The sequence below is a fragment of the Medicago sativa genome, chromosome 5 (assembly GCF_051527215.1).
Source record: "Medicago sativa cultivar Bolivia chromosome 5, Bolivia_mono, whole genome shotgun sequence".
NCBI classification, from domain to species: Eukaryota; Viridiplantae; Streptophyta; class Magnoliopsida; order Fabales; family Fabaceae; genus Medicago; species Medicago sativa.
Window position 1 is genome coordinate 65477473 of NC_140753.1, and position 12998 is coordinate 65490470.

The 12998-nt window shown below is 30.4% G+C and overlaps 1 protein-coding gene across 1 annotated transcript; it reads right to left on the reverse strand.

Annotated features, from left to right (window-relative positions):
• Window positions 1-9231: 9231 nt before the first annotated feature.
• Window positions 9232-9955, reverse strand: LOC146924063 (17.5 kDa class I heat shock protein-like). Its single transcript, XM_085709091.1, has one exon. It carries the CDS (start codon window positions 9870-9872, stop codon window positions 9414-9416), a length of 459 nt encoding a protein of 152 aa, XP_085565217.1. The 5' UTR covers window positions 9873-9955; the 3' UTR covers window positions 9232-9413.
• Window positions 9956-12998: the final 3043 nt, after the last annotated feature.

The window sequence follows — 12998 nt, forward strand, 5'->3', positions numbered from 1 at the left end:
ACCACACGTATACAAATTAACAAAGTGGCTCTCAATTAAGACCAAGACAAATACACATCAAAATCAATCCTTAAACCCTTGAGTTTAATTAAAGACACTCCCAATTGTTCCCTAACATTATAGTACTACATGATTTTCTTGGGTACAAATTTACATACGATAAAAAAAGAGAACGTAGTGCATATATAGTCGTGGTTTAGGTAACATAGCAACAGTTGACATTTTCATTTGTTTGTTTGTGCCACATAACTACCTACACATAGGCTACACACATTGCGTTTGTTCATTTTGTTAATGTCCTTTTTATCATGAATGTCGCATGATCTTTATTAACTATCATTGTAGGCGTGCACTCAACTTAATCATTTGCAGCTTGCCAAATATATTTAAAAGAGAGAAATCAGTAACATTTCTTGCTTAGATTTAGGGTTGTTTACTGTGAGAAAATGCTTGAATTAATTAGAAACTAAAACTATCACCTAATTTCCTTTTTTTGGTAGTGTTACAATGTAACGAGGCAAAAAGAGAAGGAAAAAAGAGGGACAGAAGAAATTAAGTTCCAAGCTTATCTCTCAGGATGAGAGATTCCATGCCAGGCGGAGGACAGTTCCAGTGAGCAGAGCACCTTGCATGTGATCCTTCCTTAGTCATAAAATCTGCACACATATTTTGTTCCCTAAGAACATGCACCAATGTTGTATTTCCTATTTTAGTTATATATATATATATATATATATATATATATATATATATATATATATATATATATATATATATATATATATATATGGGTTTTGCTAGATACCACCTATGAAGGTGTCTTTTAGCAATCCACGCCTCAAGGTGTGATTTCCACTTTTTAGTTATAACTTTGTTAAAAGACACCTTCATAAAAATTAGTTGGTGTCTTTTAGCAAATGCTCATAAAATAACCTGCTAAAAGACACCTTCATAAAATGTGTCTTGTACGAAAGCCTTATATATATACTATCATTTAGAATTGGGTCTTGTTAACGAGTGCCCCCGGGGCACTCTTTAAGCATCCCAAATTTAGTAATTATTTTTTTAAAAGTCAACTATTACAATTTCCAATGCATTTAATACACAACTTTTCATTTAAAACTTACTATTTAAAGTGCTTAAAGAGTGCCCCGAGGGCACTCGTAACATTTCCCTTTAGAATTAGATAGCATTAATAATAGATTGGCTTTGGTTGACTTTCAATTAAAGTTGATCATTGTGCTAGCTGACATATTGTCCTTTTTATTGCTTAAAATCAGGGACACACAACTTTTAGAATACAATTGTATTACTTTAGAGACAATAAATCTTTTTTGGCTTACACTATTGGCCCCCAATTTCAAAAGAAAAATGAAGTTTTGATCCGAACCAATTTTAAAATCCGTTGTTTGGTTTTTTTTTTTGTTAAAAAAAATAAAATAAAAAAAGTTGATAAAAATTTGGTTTTTGTTTCATCTGAATTTTCCACCGTCATTTCATTTCGGAGTCATTTTTGGTGATGTTGTATATTCATTAATGAAAGAGACAACGATTATGTAGCCACCTTGATTTTTCTACATGCACTACTCCTTTTAACTATTTAGGTGTTTCCGTTTTCAAAGGCAAATTGAAAATGAGACATTTGCCACAAATAGTTGCCAACAAAGCCAAATTGTCTTCTTTGAAAGGTGTTCCCATTCAATGGAATTAGAATCCACTCCTTAAGAATTTGGCCAAAGTAATTGTTGAATCATATTGATAGTTGCTTGAGAAATTTTATTTGGACCAGTGGTGTAGGAAACTAGTCAATCTCTGTTGCATAGGCTTTCCACTCCTCCACCAGAAGGAGGATGGGTGTTAGAAGTATAACATGTATTAATGAAGCACGTTGTTTAAACCTTTGTTGAAATATGCTCACTTTTAATTCTCAAGTGTCTTGAACTCTCAAGTAGATATTTTTCGAAAATTACAAGCCAGTTGCTCATGTAACACAATTGAACAAAGAGATAACACAATCATGTGTCCGACACTGATATTATAAAATGATCTCAATTTAATTAGGTATTTGTTGGCTAAAGAGGCAGACGATTCTAACGTAATCTTTACACCTTATTTAACGAAGAAAAAAAAACCAATATAGCAGCTTACAACACTAGTTTCAATGGTTAAGTTAACCATCCACGGTTGAATACGACATCATTTTTCAATTAGACTGTTTCTTTTCTTTGCTTTGTTTTCTTATTGTTTTTGTCTTTTTTTTCTTAGGGTTTTAGTTTAGTCCCCCTCTTGTACTTATTCTTCTTCTTTTTTTTTTTTCTCCTTTTCTTAGGGTAGCAAATGATAGGTGTTTTTTGGAGGTGCCAACTTTGTTGGAACATCTAAGTTTCACCTTGATGTTTTACCACAATCTTAGTTCATCACAAAAATAATAATTTATAAATAATAGAAATTAAATGTTGAAGTTATTATATTTAATTTAATTTTTATTTTATAAATATTTGAAATTAAATATCGAAGCAATTATAGTAAGGGAAATGCTAACAGGTGCCCCCGGGGCACTGGTTAAGGATATGAAAAAGGAAATTATATAGTAGTTAATGCATTGAAATTGTGTAATTAATTTATAATAAAGTCAAAAACATGCTAACCGGTGCCCCCGGACACTGGTTAAGGATATGAAAAAGGAAATTATATAGTAGTTAATGCATTGAAATTGTGTAATTAATTTATAATAAAGTCAAAAACAGTTTCCTTTTATGGTAATAATTCCCTTTTATGGTATGCTTAACCAATGTCCCGGGGACACCGGTTAGCAGGACCCTATATCTATTTACCATTCGAAAAAAATACTTGTAATACTATTTTCACATAGATGAATGTGCAATAAATAAATTAATGAAGAATGGCAATTTATTATCGATAAATATCATTAGAAGTTATAGCTTAACAAGTAATAAGGCATTTCTTCAAAAAATAAAAGTAATAAGTCATTATTAGTCGGTCAAAGAATAAAACAAATCATATATGATAATAAAAAAAAATCAAAGCTTTACTCATTATTATCATTTAAATATTTCCAATTATGGCATTTTTTAAGGATTTTCAATTATGACATTGAACATGATTCTCATTTTGACTATAAGTTTGATGGTCAGGATAGGATAGAACCAAGATATGATATAAAGCTGGATAGAGATAGGATATGATAAGGACATGATAAACATTAATCCTATCATGTGTTTGATGCGCACATGATAACAAACATGATATCATTATAATTAAATGAAAAAATTGCTCTCATAATTAATTAAATATTATAAAAATGGAATGTTATTAATAATAATAGAAAATATATGCTATCATTATTTTAAAAATGACAATATTTTAAAAATGGCAGAATATCAGGATAATAAATAAGGAATGATCTTCTAATCCCATCAGGGTAATTTCTAACCCAGCCTATACTTAGGATAGAAATTACAAAGGAAAGTCAGGATAGGATAGGAAAATGGTTTATTTTATCATATCCCTTTGGTGCATCAAACATGAAATTTAAGCAGGATATGATTAATGTATCATATCCTGTCCCCCTATCCTGACCATCAAACGTCCGTTTGATGGTCGGGATAGGATAAAGACATGATATGATATAAAAATGGATAGAGACAGGATATGATATAGACATGATAACATTTATCATATCATGTGTTTGACGCGCACATGATAATAAGTAAGATAACATTATTTTATCATATTAAATGACGTAATTACTCTTATAATCAATTTTATTTTGTATCAAGCTTTCATAATACAGCACCATCAATGGAATATAATTGAAATCGATAAGAAGAAAAACAACACCAATAGGAATCTTTATAAAAAAAAACAGATGAGAAATCAATTAAAAAAGAAGCGGAATAAAAAAAAAATGAGGATTTGAATTTTAAACAAAACAAAAATGAATTCAACAGAATTCGTTTCAGAAAGATGATTTGAAGGGGAGTTCAAAAAAAGGGGAATTAAAAAAGAGGAAGTGAAATCGATGAAAAGAAGAAAGAAAAAAAAAAAAGAATCTGTACAAAGAAAAATTGAAATCCGATAATAAAAAAAAGTGAAATTTAGGAAAAAGATAGAGAATACAGTGCATATGGCATCAACAAGAGGAAGAAGAAGATGAGAGGAAGACATCGATCAGGTAGAGAGGACAAGGGTGAGGGCAAAATTAGGATTTCTTTTTATTACCTGACAGGTTAATTTTAACCCAGCCTAAACTCAGGATAGAAAATACAAAGGAGTGATAGGATATGATAAGTTAAAGGAATAATTTATCATATCCTATTGGTGCATCAAACGAAGGATTAAACATGATATGATATATCTTTCCTATCCTGACTTTTTATCCTGACCATCAAACGCACCCTAAATGATTATACATTTCTTTACCATGCCACTAACAATAAGATATCCAATTTTCTTAAATTTGCAAACCAAGTCTAGTTATAATGGAAGCTCTCTTCAAATTGTTCTTAAAGTTTGTGGTATTACTTGTTGCTATTGGAGGTGCTATAGTAGGCAACGTGCAAGGTTGTTCACCACTTTGCTGTCCAATTCCGCCTGTATGCATCCCCATGATATGTGAAGATCCCCCATATTGCCGCTCCCCTCCACCTGCTGATTTGAAGCCCTAAAAATTTGCAACTTTTTTGTTATTTTAAAATTGGTTAAGATATTATACTTTCATATTCTCTATTATTTTTGCCTTCTATTCGATATTTTGTGTTTGAATATATAAATGTATAAGGAACAAATATATAGTTTGTGATATAATAAGAGAGGCCAAATAAATTGCAGATAGTGTAAGGTCTATTAATGATAGTATTAGGGTCTTTGAGACACCTCTTAATTACTTTTATTTCTCTAGGTTGATTAGTTAGATCTTAAGAGATGTAGCTTTTCTTGGAGATTTTTACTTTTTACTTTTTTTGTTAGTTATTTCAACAAAAAATACATGTATATCTTCCAATACCTTTTTCTTGAGATGATTGCTTTGTTGCTAGGTTGGCTGGTTCTAGGGTCATTTAACTAGTGTTTTATGATTAGTCACCACACAAAGTAGGAACATGTTCCTCCCACCCATTCAATCAACTTTGATCGTCGTCTTCAAGTCCACTACATGTCATTAAGTACTTTTATGAAAATTCCTTTCTAAGATTCACATTATCATTTTGAACATTTGCGGTGGTTGGAAATAGAAAAGCAACTGATCCAAAGACAATAATGATTGCAAGTACATTTTTCCTTCCTCCTCTGGTTGTGGAAGGAATTGGCTCAATCCTTTCACCGATTTTTCCTTCTTCGATTGAAGATAAAACATCATCACATCATGACAGCAACAACGGCCGTGATCTCATCAACAACCTCGTCATTGTAGTTTACTAATATTCAACCCAAAACATTGGGAGAAATACGAAAATGTCTTCTCTAAAAAAATCTCATGTTTGCTAATGTTTCTTGATCTCCATTTTTAAAACTCACTTTTTTCAAAAATCTTTGTCTCTCCTTTGTAATGAATGAAGAATATTTCAATGGACTCTCGTATCAGATGCGAGGATCCATTCTTAGAGAGAAATTACATGACAATATTATCTAGTGTGTTTTTAAGACTTTTAGTTAGTTTTTTTTAATATTAGGTCAAATTACACCGACTGTCATTGAAGTTTAAGGTTTGTGATACATCGATCATTTAAGTTATTTTTGCTTCAAATTGATCCCTTATGTTTGTAATTATTTACAATAGTACCCTTTTGACGTAACTCCGTTACAATAACGTTGATGTGACAATTTTAATGTTATGCAACAGTCTAAATCAGCAAATTGTATTTTTTTTAAGAATTAAAAAAAACCAGAAAAATATATGTTCATTATATTCATTATTTTGTTCATACATTCATCATCTTATTCATCATTTTCTTGAAAGAAACCCATACAACTATAAATGTTCCTCATCTTGTTCCAAGGTCATTCTTCGTGCATTTTTCTCCATCGATATGAGTTTGGAACTTGGAGCATGATTACCCCAAGTTGGTTTGTCTTCAATCCTTCATTGTGATTGATACTCTAGCTTTCATAGCTTCTATGAAATGTCTTACTTTGCTAAATTACATGATTTATTTATACTATAAAAGACTCAAAGCATCTATATATCAAGTTGTATGGTTATGGAAGAAAGTGAATCACAATGAGTCTATTCACAAACATTACAAAACATTTCCTAAACCATAAGTAACTCACTCTAATACCTTTAGAATATCTTAAAAAGACTTGATAATGTAACTAAGAACATTATACGATGAGGCGTCATCATATACTCTAGGTTTCTTCTAAAATTAAAACCCTACTAACTACTTTTCGACTGTACATTTTATAGTCATAAAATCAAGAAAATATTTGATACATGAGACTCATGCTTATACGGATGAGTTTAAAACAGAATCAAATATAGGAATGTTTAACACATTCAACAATCTCTACGAACACAATCTCAAATTTTATTTGGATTTTTTTAAAGTTAAAAGTAACTTTAAGAGTATAAAATTGATTTGATTAATTTTTGATATAGGTAAAAGTTATCCAACAGAAAATAAGTCTAGTTTTAAATTTCTTCTTCATTATAGAAATGTATCCAAATATAAATTATACTATGTTTAAATTTATTTTAATCAAAATTAATTAACCCAAAATCATTTTTCATCCCTTAAAACCAATCTTCTTAATTATTCTAAAAGAGTCATACCTATTGAGAAGAGTGTAACATATTATCCAAGTGTATGTTAAGGAACCAGTCATAGTGGTTCTCAAAATTTTGAATATTGTAAACTACCTCCCAGAAAAGTATAGACAACATTCCTCAAAAAAAAAAAAAAAAAGGTATAGACAACTTGCAAAGCCTTGATACTTTTCAATTTCCTCAAGAGAAAACAATAAAAAAAAATGTGAACCCATCTTGAATCTAAACATTAATCGTTGCCATACATTTGAAATGTATCCAAAATTTCCGTATTAAATCATTATAAATGGTTGAGTGGTTGACTTCGGTTAAAATTACTCACGTATACAAGTAGTTGTGATTTGTGATTGCTTGAAAGTTGAAAATATAAAAAGTTTTACCCTGTCAATTGTATCAAAATGAAACTCTCGTATTACTCTTTTAATATAATTATTTAACATAGTTACACCTTTATTTTTGTAAAATAACAAAAAAAAAAAATCATCAAATGACAATTATATTAAATTTATACTTAATATTTTATACAATGTACTCCTTCTCAAACTCAAGTCTTCACCAATTTTCTTCTTCTTGATCTATCGAAGATGTGTGATTTGGATCAAAATTAACCCAAAATCAACCCTCAAAATTGTTTTTCTAGATTTTTAGATAAATAATATATTTCCACATATTTTCAATCTTATTTTGTTTGTTTTTGTGATTTTGTCATCTTTACACGATTCTGTTTATTTTGATTTTCCGTCTTAATGCAGTGTTTATTTGAATAAGAAAGTTTAGCTTTGAGCAAATGCAATTTTAGTCGTTGACTTTGGCGTCTTCAACATTGCAAATCCAGAGACATGAATACTCAAGAGACATGAATATAATCATATTTATAGGCATATGTACTTTGTAGTTTTACGCTATTAACATGGATGATGTGAGTTTGTTCACATGCGACTTTGGATTTGTATTGTATCGATATACTATATCAATTTGAATGAATGAACATTGCTTATTTTTGTCAAAAATAAAATATAAACAAGGCAAATGGGCTTAAAAGGGGTTGGACAAGCCCATCAAAGTAAAACCAGAAAAATTTACTATGTAACCCTACACATGTACCTCCACCCCTACAAACTACAAATAATATCAGTTTTACACCACTTTTTCACTTTCACTTTCAATATATCCGGGTTTAGTATGAGTTCACCCCGGTATGTAATTTTTTTTTTAGTTTGAAGTTTTTTTTCCCAAAACTTCACATCAACCTTTCTGATTTGAATATAATTACCAAAAAGCTTATTATGTATTAGATTTTTTGGCATGTAAAAAAAAAAATCGAGTTTGAACTTTTTATCAGAAAACCTCGCATCAACCTTTCCAATTTGAATATAATTACCGAAAAAGGTTTACATTTTTTTCACCTTCACTTTCAACTTATGTGGGGTGAAAGACTCGTGCAATCATATTTGAGCACTCTTTCTAGGAATTTTTTTTTTCCTGCCCCTATCACAAAAAAAATTGACATGTCTGCCCCTAATTGCAAACTATTGATAGAAATGCCCCTGTTCTTCATTTGAATTGGCGAACATAACCATTTTTTCAACATCCTGCAGGCTTTTTCCTGAACCTCTCTGCTGCTCTACATTTTAGTTGGCAAGCATAATTTCTTTTTGTTTTTTTCTTCATGTTCTTTATTTTAAATGGCGAACTAGCCATTTTAGTTTTTTTTTTCCTGCTCTTTGTTTAAAATGGCGAGCATGCTATATTGATGTTGTTTTTGAACTAACCATTTACATAACAACACCATGAATTGATTGTATTATTGCATGTGAGTGCTTTACATAAGAGCACTATGAATTGATTTACATAAAAGCACTATGAATTGATTTTGTTATTGCATGTGAGAGAAATTTCATGTGAGAGCAACAATGGTGACCGCATGAACAAAAAAATTGGAAAAAAAATGGGTATGGTCACCATTTTCATTGGCAAACATGTAAAAATTAAATGAAAAAAAAACCATGCATGCTCGCCATTTCAAATAGAACAGGAAAAATAAAATAAAATCATGCTCGCCATTTCATTTGTAGAACTTACAAAAAGCCTGCAACTGCTCAGAAAGTAGAGAAAAAATGGTTATGTTCGCCATTTCAATTGGAGGACAAGGGTATATGTATCAATAGTTTTCAACTAGGGGCAGATATATCAATTTTTCTCTTTCTAGCACTCACTTCTTTATTGGGTGAAATCAATGTATGTCCCACCACTTTATGTAGATTTCATTTCCAAAGTGTAGGTCCTACATTGATTTCACCAAATAAAAGAATGGGTGCTAGAGAAAGTGTTCAAAAGAGAGTGTTGCTAGCACTTCTCTTTTATCTTTTGCTATAAAAATAGTTTTCATGATAAAACTCGTGCTATAATTTTCAAATAAGTTGTTTATTCAAACGGTCGAATGGTTTAATCGAAAGAAATTTCCATATATACTAACAAAAAGTTCATTACATAGAAGGGAAGGCAACACTCATAAACCACACTATTTTAGTAGCAGAATCCATAGTAATCTCCAAAGCATAACCTACACACACATTTACTTCTTTATTATACACATAATTTATTGAGAGACACGGATTAAAAAGGCTTAGCCCGTAATCTGAACGGGCTTAACATCAGGCTTCTTAACCTCCTCTTTAGGAACAGTAACTGTAAGCACACCATTCTCCATACCAGCTTTCACATGATCAACCTTAGCATTCTCCGGCAACCTGAAACGACGAAGGAAGCTTCCCTGACTACGTTCAACACGGTGCCATGTATCGTTCTTATCTTCCTTTTCGACTTTCCTCTCTCCGCTTATCTTCAACACACGATCCTCTTCGATTTCAACCTTCACTTCTTCTTTCTTCACTCCAGGAAGATCGGCTTTGAATATGTGTGCTTCTGGTGTTTCCTTCCAGTCAATGAGTGCGTTTGCGAAAGCAGCGGTGTTGTTGGTGGAGCTGTTATCTTGGAATGGGTACCATTGGTCTAGGTCTAATGAGAATGGGTCGAAGATGTTGGTTCTTCGTCCTGTACCAAAGATGTTTGGAATCAGCGACATTGTTCTGAATTCTGAAAAGTTTGATGTAGTTATGGTTCTGTTGACTTGTTATGACGATGATGATTGATTGAAGTTTTCGGTTGATGAAGAAATGACGAGTGAAAGAGTGTATATATATATATATATATATATATAGGAAGAGAAGGATATTTGGGTGGTTGTGTGAATTATTCGTGATTGTTCAGGAAGGATGAAGAACAACGTATTGAAGAAACCGGAGGAAGAGTTTTTGTGGCATGCCAGCGTGGAAGTTGTGGAAAAGTCAAGACATTTCTCGAATGTTGGTGAGTGTGATTGTTCTTTCAAAATACGAAGAAAACAGCCACGTAAAGACCGGTGAAAAAAGCCGGTACCCTTAAACTTTAAATTAATAATTAAATGAGTTTTTTTAATTTTTTTAAGAAAAATATAATTTTTTTATCATTTATAATTATAATGATTAGATCTTATACACCAAAAGCGCTAATGAAATAAAATTGAATTTTTATATCTCATAAGAGAAATGATATTTTGACAACCATTTACCAACAACTTTTTGACAACTTTCTCTCTCATACTCACAATATGTTTTTATTCTCTCTCTTACTTTTTCTCTCTCTCTTTTATTTTCAACCAATAGAAATAGAGGAAAATGAAATTGTCATGAAAGTTGTCTATTAATGGTTGTTCATATATCATTGCTCATCTCATAATAGAGAACTTTGATTATTTTATACGATAATATGTATAAAAATTACTATGAGTCTTGTAAAAAACGAATGATGTGTTTTTCTTATGAAATAATATTTTCTAAAATATAGATGCCGACAAATAAATATTTATTTCATAAAATTAATCGTTAATTTATAGATTTATGAAGCAGGAGTACATGTACACCTCAATTTACGAGTGTACCGTAGAAGTTCCCGTCAAAAAATTGGAACATTTTTGGAAGAAGAAAAAATAGGAACTTAACATTAGTGATAGATAGAATCGATACAGGCATGTAGATCCTTATTTCTGGTAAAAGAAATTTTGGTTAAAGATAAAAATAGTGGAGGATGATAAATTAATGGCCTTGATATATTTTTTTCTCTATAAATGCTTAAACTTTTGGTTTTAATTTCTATAAAAAATTTCATCGATTTTTGGTATCTGTAAGTTTTTCATCACAATTTTTGGTTTTTGTTTTTAAATCAACACATATGTATCATTGACATTTTAAGTTTTGTTGCAATTATGTTTAAAAATTACAAGAATCTCTACAAAATAAAATCGAATTATCGAACAAAACATGACTTAAATATGAATTTTGATGTTTTGGACGCTTAAAAAAAATCATATTTATTTGATGTTTCGTTAAAAAATTCTATTTTTTTTTGGAATTTTTTTTTATAATATTCAAAACATTTCTCCAAGAACTCATTAAAAAATATGATGGATACACATGAAGTGACATAAAAGTAGATACCAAATGCGTGGACAAAATTTTTTTGCAGACTAAAAGTTGAATAATTTTTTAAGGAAACTAACAAAAAGTTAAAATATTTATAGGAATAAAAACCCACTTTGGTTGGCTTGGTGTGTTGGCTTAAAATATCGAAGTGTGATCTTCCTCAAGTTCGATTCTCCACGGTGGTAATTTGGGAAGCTCGTTTTGCTTATTAATTTTTTGGGTCATGCTAACTTGTGCCCTTAGCCCTAAGGGCACAAGTAAAGAAGCTAAAAAAAGAATTAATCAATAAATGCACAAGTTAAAATCATAAAATTTAAAGCTTTTAAAATTAAAAATACACAATTTTGAAGATTAGTTTCTACTTTTGGTTTTCTTTTCTTGCGCCCTTGGGGCACAAGTTAACATTTCCCTAATTTTTTTTATAGGAATAAAAAATAAACTCATAATTGTGGGTGGAGGAAGGGTGGATTAGTGGCTAAATGAAGTCAATTGATAATAAATGAAGTTATAACGGTTAAGTTAGCTTATATAATTGACGGGGATAAATCGATGGATTGAATTCAAAGTAGAGGTTAAACTAAGGGTCGTGTTCACCAGTGTTTCCGGAGCATTGGTTAAGCAGGTAAAAAAGAGGTAAGATTTTATTAAAAAGTGATGTAATAATTACTTAGTCAAAAGTAACAGTTTATATTTTCAAGACAATTTTTCTACTTTTGGATTCCTTAACCAGTACCCCACATTCTCCTTAAACTAATTTGAAATGTTTGATAACTTATAATCTATCCACTATAAGTTATTATTGATTGAAAATAAGTAATAATAATAATAATAATAATAATAATTATACAAGCTTAAAATTTAGAAATCAACTTTGGGATTTGGATGTAAAGCAAAGAAAATATATTGAATTTTTCTAGTTCCACCCCATAAATTTTACGTTACACCCAAAATTACCAAAAATACCCTGAGTGGTTCACGTAAATTAAGTTTACATACACCCATTTAAAAGGAGTTTTCAGAGACTAACGTGATCTTAATTCACCTATTTTCCCTTTCTATATATTTGTGCTTACGTTAATTTAGATCATGTGGATTATGTTTGTATCGTGAATTGGGAACTAGTTTGTGAATTGGGAACTAGTTTCATTTCTCAAAATACAACAAAAAGAACAGAAGTACACAAAAATTAAAGATTTAAAATGAAGCTACCTAGGGATAAATTGGAAGAATGAGGGAAGTAGAAGTGATGGTAGAAAAAGTATAGAGGAAAAAACATTATGAAAAGGGAGAAGATCTAGAGATAAGAGAGCAATGGTAGAAAACAATACAAACTCAAAGTCAATATTATAGTGAGCATGTATGTGATGATGTTGGTAGAATGAAAAGAAAAAGAAAAAGCACAAGTGCCCGTTTGGTTCAGCTTTGAATATAATTGATTCTGAGAGAATTGATTCTGATAGAATTGATTCTGACAGAATTGATTCTGAGAGAATTGATTTATGTTTGGATACAATTATGTAGAATTGATTAAACAAAATGATTTATGTTTGGATGCAATTATGTAGAATTGCTTTTGAATGTATAATTACTAAAATAGACATAGCTAAAGGAGAATTGATAAAGAATGAGAATTGATAAAGGGCAATAAAGTAAAATAACGTGTTGTAATAATAAAATATACAAACCTATAC

Bases quoted from the DNA above. Each gene is read 5' to 3' on its own strand.
- LOC146924063 (XM_085709091.1), bottom strand. From the start codon at position 9,872: ATGTCGCTGATTCCAAACATCTTTGGTACAGGACGAAGAACCAACATC.